General features: G+C 35.7%; 1 protein-coding gene across 4 annotated transcripts in view; it reads left to right on the plus strand.

Moving 5' to 3' along the window:
* Window positions 1-18,521, plus strand: part of Ptbp2 (polypyrimidine tract binding protein 2) — a 68,154-nt gene extending 49,633 nt beyond the window's left edge. Inside the window, exons 9-14 of one of the 4 annotated variants that reach the window (XM_051185594.1) lie at window positions 11,534-11,688; window positions 13,130-13,163; window positions 13,585-13,677; window positions 16,388-16,604; window positions 16,710-16,787; window positions 16,942-18,521. In XM_051185594.1, the coding sequence (XP_051041551.1) occupies window positions 11,534-11,688; window positions 13,130-13,163; window positions 13,585-13,677; window positions 16,388-16,604; window positions 16,710-16,787; window positions 16,942-17,071 (707 nt within the window). In that variant the 3' untranslated portion in view covers window positions 17,072-18,521. Of the gene's footprint in view, window positions 1-11,533; window positions 11,689-13,129; window positions 13,164-13,584; window positions 13,678-16,387; window positions 16,605-16,709; window positions 16,788-16,938 lie in introns of all 4 variants that reach the window. The other 3 variants (XM_051185596.1, XM_051185593.1, XM_051185595.1) reach the window with 3 other exon arrangements.
* The last annotated feature ends 2,219 nt before the right edge of the window (window positions 18,522-20,740 follow it).

The following is a 20,740-nucleotide window of genomic DNA, read 5'->3' on the forward strand; positions in this document are numbered from 1 at the left end:
ATTCACGTGGTAATGTTTCACAATTTGCATTTATATTTCAGTCATTGTCTGTCTCAGAATGAATCCTACATTTCTGTAATTACTTCAGTAGTGATCACCATGGTTTCCTTAGGTTTTTTTTGTTTGTTTGTTTGTTTGTTTTTTGTTTTTTCTATTTTAAATCAAAGCATTGATATCACTTGTCACATCTCAACTATCTACCACAGTATCTCAGATTTTTCTTACCAAAACATAATATAGCCGTACCACCCACATCAGCAGTGTGTGGTCCATTCTATAGTCTGGCCTTGGAAATCTATGTAGCACACACTAACCTCAAACTCAAAATGTTTTGTTCTTCAGCTTCCTGCATGCCTGTGTCACCCAAACAGGCAGTGAATTTTAGTTCTTTTTTTACTTTAGTTTTTTTTTTTTTTAATTGAAAATAGATGTTTTCCTCACATAATATGAGGTTATAGTTATAATTTCTCCAGCCTCTACTTATCCCAATCCCCTCTCTCCCAATCTGAATCCACTCTCTTTGTGTCTCTTAATAGAAAGCAAACAGGCTTCTAAGGGATAATAATAACATATAAGATAAAACAAAAACTAACTAATCAGCATAGGACAAAACAGCTCAAGAAAAGGAACACACACACACACACACACACAGAGAGAGATAAAAAAGATAAAGCCATAGAAACTCAATCGTTTACACACTCAGGAATCCTATAAAAACACAAAATTGGAAACCATAACAAAAGACATGTAGTATAATAAAAGAAATAAAGTAAAAATTAAAGAAGAGGAAAGGAAAAGGCCTTGAAGTGACATTATAAAGCAAGGAACCTCTAGAAATACTGTTCTTTTGGCCATCGGTTGAGTTATGTTGGCCATCTACTGCTGGGCGTGAGGCCTACCTTTACAAGTAGTTTGTTTCTCCAGTAAGAATCCTTTGGAGAAAACAAATTTTCATTTGCAAGAAGTTACCTATTGTGGATTGCTTCTGGTTTAGGCATAGGAGTATGTGTAGGGCATGTGTCCTCTTTTACTTTGAGTTCTAGGACCCCATCTTGTGCAGACACATGCTGACACTGTGCATGCTGCTTTATGCCGATTCTTTTGGTTTAGATGGCCTATGTCCTTGGTATCCTTCTCCTCCCCCACCCCCACCCCCCAGTACTCTTTCCACTTGTCTTGTGCTAAGTTTCCTGAGCCCTGAAGGGGGGAGGGATTTGATAGAGACATCCTTTTATGGCTGAATGTTTCAGGGTTTCTCACTCTCTGCATATTGTCTGGCTGTAGATCTCTGTATTTGGTCACATCTTCCAGTCAGCAATTTCTTAATGTGACCAGATATCTAACCTGCATTAAATTTTTTTGTTTTTTAAAAGATACTTAAGTTTGGTATTTTTAGGCAGACTCCTTACTATGTAGCTCAGGCTGTCTTGCTCTGCCAGTCCCTGCATTAAAAAAAAAAAAGGATAGCTTTGTGCAGAACAGGATTCTGAAAAAGATACTTGGTGTTGGTTGTTGTATCTGTCTCCATAATTCCTTTTCATAATGTGACAGTCCTTTCTCTCCTTTGCCCCATTTTCAGTTTTGTTGACTCGATAAAGAAGCCTTAAGTTAAGCTTTAATAAGTTGCTCAGTTTTATGTTGCTCTGATTTTTTCCTGGTATCCTAATTTGTTCTCTATTCTCTGCATTTGGGCTTACATACCTCTGAAGAAGACAGAGAACATCTGGTTCTTCCATGTTTACTGACTTATAGTGGAGATTGATTGTGACTACTGTGATTGATTCTGTTTTTCTGCTAATGGTTTTAGTAATGAGTATTGCCTTACTGTCTGTCATCAGAGTGAGGGTTCTAATATTGCTGTTCCTTCACATGCTTTTTTCCCATTAGTTAGTAAAAAATAGATTTTTTTTCCTCTCCTTAATAAGCTAGCTCTTTAACTTATATAATAGAGTGTGTACAGAACAGTTCTGGTTTTCCTTTCACATACTTTTGGGGCTGAAAGCTGTACTAGAGATTAAACCCACCTCACTGCTTTTTAGGCATATACTATTTATCACTCAGCTGTATCCTTAGGCCTCTATAGAGCAATACATTCCTCACTCTCTTTGCTAACGAAAACAGTTGCTAGACACAGCATTTGCTGTAAATAGCTGTGTTCTTACATCAGTTGATGAATTGGTTACAAGCATTAAGTTTTGCCAAGTTTATGAAAATGGTTCTTAATATCAAAAGAATATATATCACATCTCTTATGAATTATGAGAGCAAAAAGATCCAGATGTGACTATGAGCTAAAGGATAAAAGTTTGTAATGTAATTTAGTTATAATTGATTTGGCCCTTTATTGCTTGCCCCTCCCTTCTCATTCTTCTTTCTCTTTCTTAATAGGCTTTGTTCTACTTTCACATCACTTTTTAGAGTCTGATCCGTATGTGAAAGAACATCTGAGCTGGATCTTTTTATCCTTCTACAGAATCCTTTATTATAGAGCAAGTTCATCATTTTGATGAGTTCTAACCCCCTGGCTTTTGTGGAGCTAGATTGTGAAGGTGTCCTCTTCTAGCCATTTTAGTTCTTTAATTTAATCTCATCATCCATTTTGAGTATTTTTGTATGAGAAAAATGAGGCTTAGGAGAAATTTGTTGTTTTGGTGTTGTTGTTTTTAAACTATCAGATTCTCCCAGTCCAACAGAGACCAAATGTCTGTTGAATTACATTTGCTTCTTTTCAAAGAATAATTAGAAATAGTGTTTGGAGAGAGAGAGAGAGGGAGGGAGGGAGGGAGGGAGGGAGAGAGAGAGAGAGAGAGAGTGGGGGGGGTCAGAGAGAGAGAGAGTGGGGGGGGTCAATTCGTGCTTCCATGTTTTTGTCAGTACCAGATTGCTTTGGTTATCCTAGCTCTATAGTGAGTATTAATATAAAAAGGTTTCCATCATTTTGTCATTTTCTTTTTCCAAATTATTTTGAATGTTTTAGTGCCTTTCTGTCAGTCTTTTTTAAAAAAGCATTTTCTGAAATTACATTTGCCAAATGGTTCACTTCTTTTGTGATTTTTGTAACACATGCAGAAAAATTTAAACAACTGTTATGAGACATTGGTGTATGTGTTATATTACATTTTTTATAAGAGCACTGGGAGGAGAAACTACAAATGCAGACAGTAGCAAATGAGCATTGGAACAGTGAGTAATAATGCAGTTCTCATCATCTGAAACTACATGTACCTGTGCTTTCATATATATGTATTAGGAAAACAAAAGTTGTCATTTTTTAGATGCTATTTAATGGTTTTTAGTTTGGGGTTTTGGAGTCCTCCATAGTGATTGCTACTTCTAAAGTGTCTTCCTGAACCATTTGTAGAACCAGTGCCTAGGGAGACATAAATGGTGCTTGTTAGTTTTGGGAGGAAGGAAGGCTCTTTCAATTAATTAAGACAATGCTGGAATAAGTACCTTTCTAAAAAGAAGCATTAGTGAAAAGAGTTGTAGTCACATGGATCTTAGGTACAAGCATTGGTGCTTTCTGTCCTGTCTCTCATTATTTAACTTTTTTATTTATAGTTTTGACCCCAGTCTTAAATACGTTGACAGATCCTTTGGGGGATAGTTTTCTTCTTCAGAATAACTAGAAAAATACCAGCTTAAAAAAAATAATAGCTTAAGATTCACCTCTATTTAAAGTTCTTTATGCTAGTTGTTGTGACAGAAACATGAACTAGAACCACTTACTGAGTGCTTCATTCAGCAACGGACTCATGTTATGAGGATGTTTCTATAAGATTACAGTATAGCTAAGAAGTTCCTCTGTCTAGTAATGTATCACACTGCATTATAAACCAGTTGTGTATAAACTACAGTGTGTATAATTAATATATAGTACACATACTTGATAATGTTGTTCCTGGCTTATATAGGTGTCATAACTTTTAAACGTTATTTTAGAAAAGACTCCAGTTATTTATAAAACTTACTATAAGATAGTATGCCATTTTATTCCAGCTGCAGTCTTAATGCATCTCCTGTTTGTGAGTGTCATGTTTGCAGAAAGATGATCTTAGAAGATGATATGAAGTCTTGGTTTATTAATCTATCTTCCATTTTACTCTAGTTCAAATTTAAAACGCTTACTGTTTAAGTATTAACTCTTTTAGAAAAGAAATCAGGGAACACCTGTGGTGACTTGAGTCTATAACCCAGGACTCAAGGAGAGTCAGTATTTTTAAAACTGGGTAGCCTGAATTCCATTCAGTGTACTCTGTGGCTAGAAAAGATTTTGTTAAAATGAAACTCACCATATGAATACCTGTACTCTGACTACATCTGTAATCTAACTTGGGAGGCTGAAGCAGGTATGTCATGAGTTCAAGAACTATCTGGACCACCTAGTGAGATCTTGTCTCACCAGAATAACAAAATTTGACAGTTACAGATGATTATGTGTAAAATATAGAAAAGGTTTCTAAAGGTACACATTACCTCTATATGCAGTTGAAGATGACAGGTCACTGACTGTGGTATAAAATGTGCCTGCATGAGAGTTTCTCCCACTAGAAAACACAAGATGCAACAGAACATTCCAACAAGATCCTTCCTTGCTTTCAAGCATTTTACTTTGAACTGAAGTATAACAAGGCTTCTGATCTCACAGATTTTGTAATCAAATGGGAGGAGGTTAACAAGAATAGTTGTAATTGTAGGTAAACAAACATACATAGTGTTCTTTTGAGTATAGTAAAATTAGTGCTAAAGGAGGGATGGGGAGGGTGTTATGAGCCAAAGACATAGTATAACAAGTACACTATAAAACTTGTGCTATATTTTGTGAGGCACAGATATTTTTAATGACATATAGAATAATTGAGAAAATATGAATGAAATATTGCCACAGAAGTTTATAGAGCAGTATTAGGAAAGGTTTTATCTGTGAAATGTGACTTTTATAATGGAATTATGAGCTTCTTACTATCAAGAGAGGTAAGTTTCCAAGTATTCTGTAACTCTTTCATGAAATTAGTAAGATATAATTAACCAAAATAATTGGTTAAGAACTTTTGCTGTAAAGGATCTATCAATTGTTGGGGCAGTGAATAAGGATGATTAGTTTAGTTTTAAACTGTTTCCAGGATATATTTAGGAGCTAAAAACAAGATTGCTCAAGGCTTTTAGTCTTAAAAGATTTTAAAATGGGACCATGAGATTAAGAAATGTGGGGAAAGTAAATGTCAAACATTATCTCTTAAGGAAAAAGAATGAAATGTGAAGATCTCTATCAGACAATAGGAAAGTTAGTGTAGAATCTTGTATGTTTTGAGACAGGGTCTCATTGTGTTACCCAGACAGGCTTACTCTCTAGACCAGGCTGGCTTCCAAAGCACAAAGATCCATCTGCCTGTGTCTTCCAAGTGCACCGTCATATATGATTAAAGGGAAGTAGTAGTTGTCACAGCCCTTAAGCACTGGTTCAATATAGCAGGTTGCTTATGACATAATTATCCAGGTCCTTTCACATAATTTGACTAACCTACTTTATAGTCTGGTATCCAAGGAGTGATAATAGAGTGTGAATTATCATTTAAATAGATAAAAATGGTCCTCCAAGCTTACATTTTACATTTTGGTGGTATTTTCACTAACTTCTTACTAAGAGGAGATAAATTACATCTGTTTTTTAACCTAAACTTTTCTTTCATGAAATTTGGCTGTCTTTTTATTAAAGGATAATATTAAAATGCAGCTTAGACTGTTTAAACTGTCTCTTGAGTCTATAACAATTAATGTTTACCTTTTAATTCTCAATTATGTTTGGTTCATTTAAATAACTCTTTCAGTTTAATGGCATTTCATGATCTAAAGCTTTATCTAAATATTTTGCTACCAAGCTTGCTCCCTTATAAACCCAGATTTCAAAACCTAAGAGTATTTTCTAAAATATGCTTAAATATTTAGAGTTTTAAGTAAATTTTGATTAGTTTTAAATTCTTGATAATTTTGTTAGATTATTGAATCACTATCATGGTAGAAATACATTTTGAAAGAGGCTTTTTACCTCCCAAAAAAGTAAAGTAGTGTGTTTAGATAGAAAATTTAAGTAGATCCTGTTTATATTTTAAGGATAATTTTTTTTTTGAGAACTCAACAGGGAAAATGAGTAAAAAGTGAATTATAACTGTCCTAGTAGTAATTTTAACCACTTACCCTGGTATTACTTTTCAGATGTCACTACAGAACTTTCTTTTTTTTTTAATTTTATTTAATTTTATATAACAGTCCAATTAAATGAAAACAAACATTTATACACAATATTTGGGAATTTGGGCCTCGTTCTTTCCAAACTACTTCCTGCTGGTAAAGGGCGCTGTCTTGGGGGCTTCAAAGAAGATTCAGATATCCTGGCTGTAGTCTGTAGGGCTGTTTTGTCCAGCTGTTTTGAATGTAGGATCAGCTTGTACTCTGTTTCAGGCGGTCTGGTGTGATCAAACCACATTAGTCTGGAAGGAATCCACATCTTTTCATTTTCTGTGGAAACAAAAATAGAAATCCTTTTCCCCAGTAACTTGTCCTTCAACTTAAATTTTGGAGTCAAAGCATTTTTTTTTAGTTTAATATATTATTTTACATGTTGATCCCAGTTCCCCCTCCCTCCCTCCCTCCTTCCCTCCCTTTTTACCCTCTCTGCCCTCTCACATGCACTCTAAACACCCTCCCCTCCCTTCTATTAATTCTTTTGTTTCTTTGTTGAGTTTCTGATTTGTGGTCCTGTCTAGTGTTGAGAGTGGTGTATTGAAGTCTCCCACTATAAGTGTGTGAGGTTTTATATGAGCTTTGAGTTTTAGTAGTGTTTCTTTTACTAATGTTGGTGACTTTGTATTAGGGGAATAGATGTTCAGAACTGAGACTTTGTGTTGATGGATTTCTCCTGAGATGAATATGAAATGACCGTCTTCATCTGTTTGGATTAATTTTGGTTTGAAGTCTAACTTATTAGATATTAGGATAGCTACGCCTGCTTGCTTCTTTTTTCCATTTGATTGGAAAATCTTTTCCCAACCCTTTACCCTGAGGCAATGTCTATCTTTGGAGCTAAGATGTGTTTCTTGTATGCAGCAGAAGGATGGATTCTGTCTTCGTATCCATTCTGTTAGCCTGTGTCTTTTTATAGGTGAGTTAAGACCATTAATGTTGAGGGTGAGTAAGGACCATTGATTGTTGATGCTTATTTGATTTAGGTTTGTTGTTGGCAGTGGTATTTTGAATATATTAGTTCTGCTTCACCCTAGGTTTCGGTGTAGTTGGATTATCTGTTGCCTACATTTTTGTGGGCGTAGTTACCTTCCTTGGGTTGGAGTTTTCCTTCCAATACTTTCTGTAGGGCTGGATTTGTAGCTACATATTGGGAAAATCTGGTTTTGTCATTAAATATCTTGTTCTCTCCATCTATATTGATTGAGAGTTTTGCTGGATATAGTAGCCTAGGCTGGCATCCGTGTTCTCTTAATACTTTTTGAACATCTATCCAGGACCTTCTGGCCTTGAGGGTTTCCATGGAGAAGTCAGGTGTAATTTTGATAGGCCTGCCTTTATATGTTTCCTGTCCTTTTTCCTTTGCTGCTCTTAATATTCTTTCTTTATTCTGTATGCTAGGTGTTTTGATTATTATATGTCGAGGGGTCTTTTTTCTTTGGTCCAGCCTATTTGGAGTTCGGTATGCTTCTTGTACTTTCATGGGCATGTCCTTCTTCAGATTGGAAAGTTTTCCTGGATGATTTTGTTGAATATGTTTTCAGCACCTTTGAGCTGGGCTTCCTCACCTTCCTCTATGCCTATTATTCTTAGGTTTGGCCTTTTCATGGTGTCCCACATTTCCTGGATGTTTTGTGTTAAGGATTTATGATTTTCTTTGGTTGATGAATCTATTTCTTCTAGTTTATCTTCTGTGCCTGAGATTCTCTCTTCCATCTCTTGAATTCTATTGGTTATGCTTGTGTCGTTAGTTGCTGATATTTTGCCCAGCTTTTCAATTTCCAGCATTCCTTCCGTTTGTGTTGCCTTTATTTTCTCAATTTCAGTTTTCAAGTCTTGAACCGTTTCCTTCACCTGGTTAATTGTTTTTTCTTGGCTTTCTGTACTTTCCTTAAGGAATTTGTCCATTTCTTCCACTTTTTTGTTTGTTTTTTCCTCCATTTCTTTAAGGGATTTTCTCACATCTTCTTTGAGGGCCTCTATCATTTTTATGATGGTAATATTTAAGTCGTACCCTTCTGCTTCCTCTGCTTTGTTGTTGTGTTCCATTCTAGTTAGTGTAGATTCTCTAGATTCTGGTGGTATCATGTTTGTCTTTCTGTTGTTAGGTGTTCTCTTGTATTGCCTTCTTCCCATAGCTTCTTCCAGTAGGTGTTGGTGGTGTCTCTTCCCTCTCTCTATGGTACTTCCCCGATGGGCTTATGTGGGTCTGAGATTCAGTATCTGTAGCTCTGTGTGGTCCAAGCTCTCTAGAAGGTTTCTCCGCAGACAGGGATCCAGGGATGGGGTCAGGGATGAGGATCCAGAAGAAGATTCCAGTAGGTACTCACAGTGGACCTCTGGCCAATAGCTCTGGCCAATAGCCGGCGGAAGAGCATGAGGGCTGAGCTGGAACTTGAGAAGGTTTTGCAGGGTAGTGGGATCTCACTGGAAACTGGCGCTCTCCAGCTGATACCTTGTTCTTTGGCAGAGGCCAGGATTTGGGGGTCAATGATCTTGCCAGCAGGAACTCCAAGTGGACCTGCAGAGGTAGGCGGATCTCTGGGAGGGGCCCGGGACTCCAGCAGAGGACTGGAGGCGGAGTCAGAGACCAAGCTGGTGGAAATTACTGGTGGTCCTGGGTGGATAGTCAGGTCTCCTTTGTTCAGAGTTGCTCCGAGAAGTCTCCGAAGTAGGGTGGACTGTTGGCTCCACCCTCTGTCAGAACTTTCTTTTCTTTGAAATGAGTTGTCTTTTAAATTCCTTAGTATAGTATACTGTTTACCAAATGTTACCAACATTGTAGGAAATCTCCTAATGCCTGCTAGGGTCCACAAAATCAAAATTCCTATCATTAACAATAACATAGGTTTTGCCTTTTTGGCTTTGATTTTTCTTATTGGTATGTTTAGTGGTTTTGTTTTCTATATCATCCTTAAGGCTAATAGAGTGCATAATTGTATGTTTTCTTATTTTACATTTTATTATAGCAAATGCCAGTAGAGATACAATTCAGGTAAATACTTCAGGTAAACAAAAACTTGTTTTCCTCAGTAATTTTTAAGTGTAAAGGGGGACATAAAGTCAAAAGTTTAAAAGTTTCTTTAGCATAGGGTTAAAGTTCAAGAGAACTCCCGTATGGAAACAGGAGGATGCTATTGAGAAAGTTCTAGGGGTTTGGGGATTCTTGAGGTCATTTTACTTTTGTGTTGTTATAATTGGCTTTTCAGGAAAAGTTTCCTGGGTTAATGGCTTTGAGAGCCATTAGAATCGAAAGTAGCCCATAAATGACTTCATTTGTTATTGTGGGAAAGAACTTATCAAATAACTGTTTCTGATGTTTGAAATCTTTATATAAAAATCTGAGACTTGGAACACTTGTTTTCTATTGCACTCGGTGTGTTGTAGTTGGTGGCTTTGTTTTTGTTTGTTTAATTTTTCCAGGATTAATTCTGATTCTCATAAAGACCATGGAATTTAACAGCATTTTAAATTAGTTTTTCTTCCAAGAGGTAGCCAATTTAAGCCACTGAAACAAAGAAATGATTTGACAATATAATTACTACATCTGGTATTTCCACTATTATTAAATAATTGTATTGTCAACCTAAGTTGAGTGCATTGTACATTAAGCCAAACTGCCTGAAAATGCTGGATGTTTTCCTTGTGGTGTTTGTTTCTAATCATGGAGAGGTCACTTAAGAAGACAATGTAAGAAAAAAAATTACTGTGTAGGAGTAGCTGTAGTTTATAAGTGTATTTATGTCCCTTGACAAAAAATAAAATTACACTTTGAATGTTAAAAGGAAACAACCTGTGAGATGTGATATGAGAAGTATTGTATTTAATAAGGCAGGGCCAAGGAGATGATGGCTTAGTGCATAAGGTGCCTGTCATGTCAATCACATGGAACTAGGTTCAGATCTCCAGAACCCATGTGAAAAAGTCTGGAATGGCACCAGTGCAATAACCCTCGTGCTAGGGGATGAGGTCGTGGAAGCGTATCTGCCAGCCAGCCGAGGTGTGTCAGTGAACTCAAGGTTCAGAGAGACACTTAACTTTTCAGGTTCAGGGAGACACTGACTTAGGGTTGAAGGACACACTAACTTAAAACGTAATTAGGGAGAGCACAGAACATGGATCTACACACGTGCACACTTATATTATTGAGGACATTACATTGTCCAGTACACATTCCTTATACAAGAATAGTAAAATGGGTTAGTAGCCAAAAAAGATTGTGTTGGGATTACTAAATACATGTGATGGTACTTGGTGGTTTTTTATTCTAGTCTTCTTATTTATTTTTCTTTAAGCCTGACCATTCTGAAACAAAATGTAACAATTTAGGATAATGGACAAAACGCTGCAAAATAGACCCACTGAGTAGTACTCACAGAAAAGGAAGAAAAGCTTGGGGGTTAGGGGTGGTTCATGTCAGAAACTCAGAACTTCATCTTTAAGTCTAGAAACTTGGAGTGAAAGGTTAGAGTAGCCTCTGTAAAATCATCTGAAACCTAAGAAAACCAAAAAAGAGTAAGGTCTCTGCCCTGAAGTAACGCAGCCCCATAGCAGAACATAAGAACTGTACAAAGAGATGAATTTGCACAGCCAAGGGTTGTTGCTAAGCAAGTATGTCATGAGAGCTATGTCATTTAAGAGTGGTAGTACCCATTTTCATGGGAAAGCCTAAATTCTGTACTGTTAAGCATTATATTTAGAAATAAATAGTAGGTAAATAAGAATTTAAGGGTTGAAAATATTTGGGGTTCGTTGTTTTTTCACTTGAATCTGAAACTGAGAAAACAAATTGTCCTCTGGTTTTCTTTAGGACATTTGTGTGAATTGTTTTGAATTTGTCTGGGAACTGAATTTTGTAGGAATTGAACTATATTTGTTAAGTGCTGAATGGTTCCAAAATTCGGCTGTGAAGGAGACAAAACTTGTAGAAATGGATGATGAGTGCCTTAGTTGAAAGGTTTCTTATATTTACATCTCACTGTACATCATGAAAGTGACAAATTACTCTTCATGCTTTGTTAGCTTTTCCATAGGGAAGATACAGGACTATCATGTATGCAATATGCTAACATTATACAGGTATGTACCTTAGTTCAACTAATAAATGACTGTTGAAATCAGTTATTTTTCTGTAACATTCTCCACCAACAGAACATTTTTCTAAAATACCGTAAAATTAACTTACAGGAACCATTTGGAACGGTCAGCCATAAGCCATGCAGCCATCATGCTTAAATTGGTTTTGTAAACGACTTGTGTGTGTTTCGTAAAATATGCTTTATTTTAAAATTAGGGCTTCCTGTTGCAGCTGTTCCAGGAGCTCTCAGTCCTTTGGCTATTCCAAATGCTGCTGCAGCAGCTGCTGCAGCTGCCGCTGGCCGAGTGGGTATGCCTGGAGTCTCAGCTGGTGGCAATACAGTCCTGTTGGTTAGCAATTTAAATGAAGAGGTTAGTGAAATAAGTTTTAATGTTTTTTCATCTCCATTTCATTTGTGAAAGTTTTCATATTTATTTCATTTTGCACTTGCCTTTCCTTTTATGTATATTCATTAGCCAAAATATCTTTTGTATTTCTGCTTCTGAATAAAATTTGCGTACTTGTTTAGGTAGTGCTGTTTTTTTAGACAGTCATATACCCTTATATGTGTATATATATTTTAATATAGCTACCTATTTTTCCTAAGAAAAATATGGTGAAGTACCGTAGTTTGGCCTTTTATTTTTGTGTTGTTCTCAAAGGCAAATGTGATCTAATTTTGCAAATGTAACTGGAAAACAATTTTGCTCTTTGCCTTCTCTAATGATTTGCTTGTTCATTTCATGCTTATGTGTCATTGCATTTTTTTTTTTTAAATCTTATTTTATGTGAACTACTCTAATACATTTTTCTTTGAAGGTTCTTCCAAAGATCTTGACGAGGCACTCTTCCAGTCTTTCTTAGTAATTTTTTCTTTGCAGTTTTTAGTCATTGTCTTCTACAAATATATTTCAACTTTACCCTGTTCCCTTCTTGTTAAATAAAGTTGCTATTATTTTCTTTAGCTGTACGTTTTATGTCTGGTATATTTTATTTTGATTGCTATAAAAGCTGGTATGAAATGTGGGACCCTTAAATGTATCAGTTTATGATGTCTTATTTGAATATTTGTCTCATTTTTGATTGGCCTCTGTTAATAATGAATATAACCTAATTTTATAATTTAATACTGTTATCTTTCATAGTTCTGCATGCTAAAGTGTTTGGATCAGAGTGCTTTTGTTTTAAGACTTTTTGCCTGCATTTCATAACCAGCCATGCTTATGCAGTTAAAGTTCAAAGTTTAAAATTCCTATGCATGCATTCCTTCCCTATGTTGAGATGAAATGCTGTAATTTACTCTTTGATATAGATGTACTTTACCCATATTTGTCTTGGATGACTACATTTTGCTCAGTTTTTCTTGTACAGTACATAAACCAACCATTTTCTGACCAAATTCCTGCATTTCCTATGTACTGACCTATATTTTATTTTTTTTTTTTTGTTCCCCGATTCCTTATTTTTTTCTTCTGCATTGCTGTTTCCCTTCCCCATTTCATCCTTTTCCCTGTGTGTTCACCTCCCCTTTCCTTGTCTTCCCCAAATGCCCATTCCCTTCCCTGTCTTATCCTTTATTTTCCTTGTCCTTGTCTTCATTCCCTGTCTCCATTCCCTATGTTCATGCTTCTGTGCTTGAACAAATGTTCCTCGGACCAACTTGCCCCAATTAACCGCCTTGAACCATGATCCATGACCACCTCACCATTCTGCGGGAACCACCCTTCGTTATGGATGATCTGTTCATCTCCGCTCTTCCTCGACTCTTCTCTCTTCTTGTCTTACGCTGCTTGCTCTTCTCTCCTTCTAAAGATGGTTACGCCCCAAAGTCTGTTTACCCTCTTCGGTATGTTATTGTTAGCACTATACTTTTATTATTGATTTGATTTTTTTTGTTTCACCTTAATTCTTATTTGTAGCTAGCACTTTGGCTTAAAGTTGAATAGTAAATCTTTTGCTATTTTTCTTTGCTATTTAAAACTCTCCATAGACACAAAGTTTGTTTTAATGCATGCTGATTTATTTTGCATGGTTTTTAATTTAATATCATTCACATAGCTTTGAGGGTTTATCAAAAATTATTCTTTTCAAAATTCACTGTTCAAAATCTTGTTCTTCTTTATTCATTTGTGCAAATGGTGAGATTGAGTGAGTGATCATGTTGATGTCTGAGTGTTTCATTGATGTGTCAGAAAGATAATCTTTAGCTGACTTGCATATAAAATTAATTCCATTTCTGGATTACCTCTCTGTGGCTCCACAAAAAGGTGTTTATGGAGATGTGCAGCGCGTGAAGATTTTGTACAATAAGAAAGACAGTGCTCTGATACAGATGGCTGACGGGAACCAGTCACAGCTCGGTAAGAGAAGTATACATTCTGAATTCATTTTAAGATTTCTGTTCCTGGTTATTTCCTGAATTAGAAAAGTATTGTTTATATAGGTCGTAAAACCCTGATTGATGTCCTTGTATTCTTCTAAAGTCATTTATAGGTGTAGATTGAATTTAGCAGTGGAATGGAAAATCCTTAGATATGCTAAGTTTTATAAAATGAAAACTTCACTAATGATTAGTTCAAAGGCATAAAATGTAGTTCCGTCAAATTACATATATATCGTTGTTTTTCATACGTGCCTCAATCAGTCATCTGTGTACACAGCATGTGATAATCTATATTCTGTGCCTATATCACTAAGCTTACAGTTTAATTCGTAGATTCAAAAATGATGCTACCTTATGCTGATTGCATTCAGTCTTTTAAAATTTTAAATTTTAACGTTTTTGGTGTTAACAACCATCTGAAGCCTGTGAACTTAGTATCTTAGGTGAAATAGAAAACTATTTTTTTAATCATTGAGTAATTTTTGTGTTGTTTGGTAGTTCTGTGGATCAAACCCTGAGATCTTGCATATGTTAGGCAGGTCCTCGGCTTTTGTGCAGTAACTACTTTTTGTTTACTTTTTTGTTATCTTGTTTTTCAAGACAGGGTTTCTCTGTGCAACAGTCCTGGCTGTCCAGGAACTTTCTCTGTAGACCAGACTCTCCTCAAACTCACAGATCCGCCTGCCTCTGCCTCCCTAATGCTGGGATTAAAGGTGTGCAGCACCACAGACAAGGTACAGTAACTTATTAGCATTTGATAGTGTTCTTTAGTGAATAAAAGGTTTCTCCAGTACTTCTCTTATTAGGATCTGAATTGAACATGGCTTTATCGTCCTGTAAGTAGTGCCACATCACCATATTGAGAATTATGTGTGGTATAGGGATCAAATTTATTCTGAACTATTACTGTTTTATTTTACATAAAGACTTACTTTAAACAAATGGTATTTTAATCTTTATTGTGTTTGGATATTACAACAAAGTGCTCAATATGGATGATACAGTTCCAGATCAAGGTGTTAACATGCATGGAAGACTGTCTTGTTGAGCTTGGAGAGAGCCACCCTTATCTGTGCTTCTCAGGTTTTTACCCAATTATGAGCATATTGAATATATTCGCTTCTTTCTTTGCTTCAACAGAAAATCTGACCAGAGAAACTTAAGGGAGAAAGGATTTATTTTGTTTACAGTTTGAAGGTAGTCTATCAGAATGCAGTACTCACATCAGTATGAATTGGAGGCAGCTGGCCACATTGAATTCTTAACAGGAAATTGAGATTGATGAGTGTTAGCTCAATTCAGCTTGCTTTATATAACCTTGTCTAGTCTAGGAATGTGAGCCCATGGCATGTTGCTGTCCATGGCTATTTTGAGTTTTCCCATCTGATTTAATCTTGATCAATGCTGCCACCCTTTAATGCAGTTCCTCATGTTGTGCTGACCTGTACATTATGCATCATAATGTAAATATGCAACCCCTGTGGAAAAAGTCATTTGACCCCTAAAAGTACCAAAACCCATAGGTTGAGAACCACTGATCTAGATAATCCTTCAGAAGCTTGTCTCCTAGGTGTTGTAGATCCTGTCATGTTAACTGTCAGTATTAATCATCATGTTGTTAGACCTTCATTACAAAGTGAAGAACCTACTAAAAAGAGCTCCCCTTCTAATGTTAGGCAAGATCTCATCTTTAAACGACAACCTGACAGGTACCTAAAGCCTAGGGTACTTTATTTTCACAGCACTGTGTGCTGTGCAGAGACTGTTTTGTATTACAATTTGAAGGGAAAAATAATAAATGATTTGAATAAACTTTGGTGAATTTAAAGGTATAGGCTGTTCATAAAGTGTATTTAGTGAGATCTGAACTTTTACAACGTAAGATAAAAGGCCTTTTTGTAGAAGAGACTTCAAACAATGAAAAGTTTCAGAATACTTTCTAACCAGAGAGCATATAATATAAGGAATACAAAACCAAGACCCCCATTGCATAATGGTTTGGATAGTGTCTTAACTGCTTGCTTACCAGCGCTAACATAGTAGTTGGTATTACACACCAAAAAATATCTGCAAAGAAGCTAGAAGGTATGTAATGGTCAACTGGAAAGTATAACTGTGTTGACAAGCAAGCTTAGATTTTGTTCCTAGATATTTATTCTAAATAATGACATGATCACGTTGATAGTCTGTGAAAGTATTGTACTATTCTGTGTATAGCATCAGCATGGGTGGTGGAAATAGCCTATTCAACAGGAAGGCCTATAAAGAATTGAGTTACCCAGATCTTAAAAAAAAAAAAAAATGACAATGACCGAGGAGAAAGAAAGGGAATATAAATTTGATAGGTAACTGAGAAGAATAATCACAAACCCTGTTAACCAGGAGATGGAAAACATGAGCAAGTAAGCAAGAGCAGATGGGGACACTAGCAGTGACAAAACCCAGTTTGTTATCAGGATTGTCACAGGAGATCGCTTTCTAGAGGGTTCTCTCATTTGCTCTGTGAAAAAAGCTTTTTGCTACATACAATACCTTGTCTAGTAGAAATGGAAAGTGAAACTTAAGTCTTCACTACAAATTCTTATGCTAAATTTCATGGTTTATTTTCAAATCATAAGAAAATTCAAAAATTTTTCAATTTAGAAATATTGCTTTCATATTTTAATAGACATTCTTCATTTTCCTAGCCATGAATCATCTTAATGGGCAGAAAATGTATGGAAAAATTATTCGTGTTACTCTCTCTAAACATCAGACTGTGCAACTACCTCGAGAGGGACTTGATGATCAAGGGCTAACAAAAGATTTTGGTAATTCCCCATTGCACCGTTTTAAAAAACCTGGATCCAAAAATTTTCAAAACATTTTTCCTCCTTCTGCCACCCTTCACCTGTCTAATATCCCGTGAGTATTTCAGCTAACTTACTGATGATTTCATCTTGTTTAGCAAAGCATGAGACATATGATTGGTTTGTATTAATTTGTACTCTTTCTGCCTAATTTTTTTAGTCCTTCTGTAGCAGAAGAGGATCTGCGAACTCTGTTTGCTAACACCGGGGGCACTGTGAAAGCATTTAAGTTTTTTCAGTAAGCAAGCTTCTTTGTCTTTAAATTTGTGACCTCATAGAAATTAAAATTTTCTTCAAATATTTTTAGTCTTTATGTTTAATCTCAAATGGGTAAAAATAAAATGTTTAAACTCTTCTTATGAAGTATCTAATTTGATATTTTGTTTCAGAAGAGATCACAAAATGGCCCTTCTTCAGATGGCCACAGTGGAGGAGGCTATTCAGGCCTTGATTGATCTTCATAATTATAACCTCGGTGAAAACCATCATCTGAGAGTGTCTTTCTCCAAGTCAACAATTTAAGGAAGGGAAGATGAAGATTATGGGCAAATCACATTGTTTGGTGTCATCACCTATTGACTGTTCAGAAAAGTGGGGACCAGAGTTTGATTTTTTTTTTTTTTTTCATGCTGTTATCATTCCTTGGTTATAAAATGAAATGGCATATGTAAAGGCAGAGTTACTAACTGCTGTGTTTCATCTGTTCTATAGGGAAGCCATTTTTATTGTCTGTTTAAATTTTTAGTTTAATTTTGCTTTTTTTTTTTTTTTTCTTTTCTTTTTTCTCAACTTAGTTGACATACGTGCCTTACAAAGGAAAACTAGTGTTGCTGTTGTGCATTTACTAGGACAAAAGAATTGGTTGTTTAGGGCACATCGTTATGTGGGAATTAAAATATGTTTTGGCAGGGGTGTGTCAAAAGGTTAAGTTTTTGTTTCTCCTGCTTGGAACTTATTTTGAATTATTGGCTTATCACATTTCTTTCTATTTAATAAGATACTTGATACTGAAAGAATAAAGCAGCATTTTTGGTTTCTACTATCTTAGGCTTATTGCTTTTGAAAACATTGGCCTTTTGTATTTCACAGATCTGGTCTAGATTCAGTTATGAATGTAGGCATTAGTTAAAATTAACAAGATGCAGAGTATTAATTTCTTAAGACAACAAGTGATTTCTGTAAGTTTGAGCCCTATGTGGAAAGCGTTGTGGAACCTTAACCTTTTTGTACACACTCTTGTGGGACGTACCATATAAATGTCAGCACTAAGTAATGTCTTGTTTGTGGCTGAATATTTTTCGTAGATGTTTTTGAAGTTGACATGACTTACGTGCATTTAAATATATATTGCCATCCTTAGTTTGTAATTAAGATTTGGAAAATGGTTGTGGATTTCTGAGCATGTGCAGACTGGTCTAGCTAGTTCAGGAACTGGTGCATGTATTTTTCAAAGACAAAGAAAGTGTACTGCGAAAACTTGCAGGAAGATTAATTTTGTGGCAGTTTTCTAAAACTGACAACCAGGTGGGACCAAAGTTTATGTGCCTTTAGTCTTAATTTACCTTGCATTGTAATATTCAGTTTTAATAAATCTTCAAAATATTTTGTATTTAGGAATAGATCTGACTTTAATAAAAACATGGCTCAGAATCTACAGGTCAAATTTATTTGAACAGTTCTTGTCAATCTGAATTGTTGATTCTGTTAAATGACCAATACTTTTTGAAATTGATGTACTTAGTTTCAAGATTCATAGATTCTGTTATCTATGTAGACAGAACGGTCATGTATATTTTCTATTAGTTGAGTTTTTACATCTTTAGAAATGTAAAATTCAGTATAGTTTGAAAGCGGCACAATTAAAAATTAATTTTCTAACAAAGTTGGGAGGTTTGATGGTTGTTTAATTTCATTTTGTGTGTACTCTGCTTACCTCTGTAGCATGCTCAATAAACACTTCTGTAGCTCTGTATTCACCTTTCTGTCTTTCTCTGCTGCCTTTTCTCTCTCTCCTTTGTTTTCACTCCACTGTGCTTCTGAATTCATGTTTACTCTCTGCCAGGGTGGGAAAGGAGTAATAATATTACAATCCTATGGCTTTATACCATAAATAAATCTAGATGCTGTGAAAATGCACCAGCTGTTCCTTTTTTTAATGCAAAAGACGGTAACTGCTTTTTCAGGAGGACACATATTAAACATTTCCCACCCTGTTTATAATCTGCTTTAAAGACATAACTTCTATTGTAGCTCGTTAATTCTCTCTATCTCTTTCGTTGTTGTTGTTGTTTTCCCGTAGATTTATGCACTAATAGATCTTTTGGATTTGCCATGCTCTCTTGCTGCAGTTTCATCTTTCATCTTTGTGTCTGCTCAAGATTTCCTACTAATTTTAGACAACCTTCTGAGCTACAACAAAGGCTCTTGGTGTGACTAGAAAGAAAGGATTATGTCACCTGCTTTCAGTTGGGTGGGGGCGTTCGGACAAACAAACAGCATTTAACTGCTGATGTTGCAGTGTTAACTCTTTGTACTGATGTGGTCAGGGTGCTAGTTGTTATTTCTTTGGTTTTTTATATACAAATACTGCTATTGATTAACTTTAGAGTTACACATCTATACCTCAAAGAAACACAATATAGACATTAAAATGATTTTTTAAAATGAAGGAGCATGTTTAAAAATATTGTTCTAATGGAAGAATTCACTCAACTCCCAAGAAATAAATACAGTAAGTAAAAATGGTTCTGTTATAGAGTTAAGAATTTGAGAGTTGCTTGGAAGCAATGGCTGATCATTCATGTTTTTTCTTAAAGTGGTGTGGCATTATGGTGATATGGTATAGGAACATGAAGTATGCCTTAATTCTGTAGTTCACAACCAGCATTGGGACCAAACTACATTAATGGAGTTTTCCTCAGTACCTCACGGTGGATCCAGTACTTGAAAGTAGATTTTTTTATCTCCATCCCTGGTAGTTGTTTGTTGTAGATGACTGTTTGCTTGGAAAAAAAAAAAAAAAGGTTCTGAGCTGGGATGATTCTACTTGATGACATGGAAGTAGTTTCTGATATCTGTTGAATGAGGATAACCAGAAACCAGGTTCTCCCACACAAATGGTGGCCAGTTTTAATGGTTTCCCACCAACACAGTCTTATTTTAAAACTATCAAGCCACTGAAGTGGGAATTTTGATCCTCTAGAAGTCTTATATTCAGTGCATTAGATTATAGTGGCCCACTTTGGCAAGAAAATATTAGGTAAAGGTACTTTCAGGGTTCCATTATTACTGCCTAGACCCTACCTCTCCTGGAGGCTTTCGTTAAAATATTGTTAGTGATAGCTGCTTAGAAGATTTGCCTTGGGAATTTAGAAGAAGATAATTTGACTTTTTCATATATAATTGAGAGAAAAACTGATTCTTTTTATGGGAATAAGATGTGTTTTGAAGTACTTCCTTAAGAAGGGGGTTCATATTGCTTATATTTAATGTTGGAAATTTATTTTTGTATGTACAAGCAGCTAACAAGATCTTTGCCAGAAGAGATTAATAAACTGTAAAATCATTACAAACAATATTGAGGATATAAGGTTAGGGTAGAAAAGTGTGTTAATAAACTTAATTAGTTCATATAGCTCTTTTTGGATCACCAGGAATGTACTTCTAAGAAGAAAAATAATCTTCTTAAGCCTGGAAGTAAAAATGAGTTCATAAATGCTGGGCTTCCTCCCAAGTGTTTTTGTGAGGTTCAGGTAGGACATGCTGTGCTTTTGGTCAACTGTTTACTTTATAATGTTAGATCCCAGCACTCAGGAGGCTGAGGCAGGAGAATTGCTACTCTGGGATAAGTGAGACACTGTCTCTAAAACAACGGAAATATTAAAATGCAAGCATTCCTATAGGGTCTGTCTGATGTAAACCCAGCTACCAGCAGTCCACAGTATCCCAGTATCTTTCTTAGTGTAGGAAAGAAATATTATTTAAGGAAAGGGGATAGCATGCACTTATAGAATACATCCCACATCTCAAGAAAGGAACCTTTGGATGTAGCTTTAGATTTCCATTTCAACTGTCTGATAGTTGAGTAATAAAATACAGCTCTTTTTAGTTACAGGTTACCCATACAAAGGAGATTATATATAAACCTTTAAAATTTGCCATGGAACCTGGAGGTAATTCTAATCTTCGTAA

Source organism: Phodopus roborovskii, unplaced genomic scaffold (assembly GCF_943737965.1).
Source record: "Phodopus roborovskii unplaced genomic scaffold, PHOROB, whole genome shotgun sequence".
Lineage (NCBI taxonomy): Eukaryota > Metazoa > Chordata > Mammalia > Rodentia > Cricetidae > Phodopus > Phodopus roborovskii.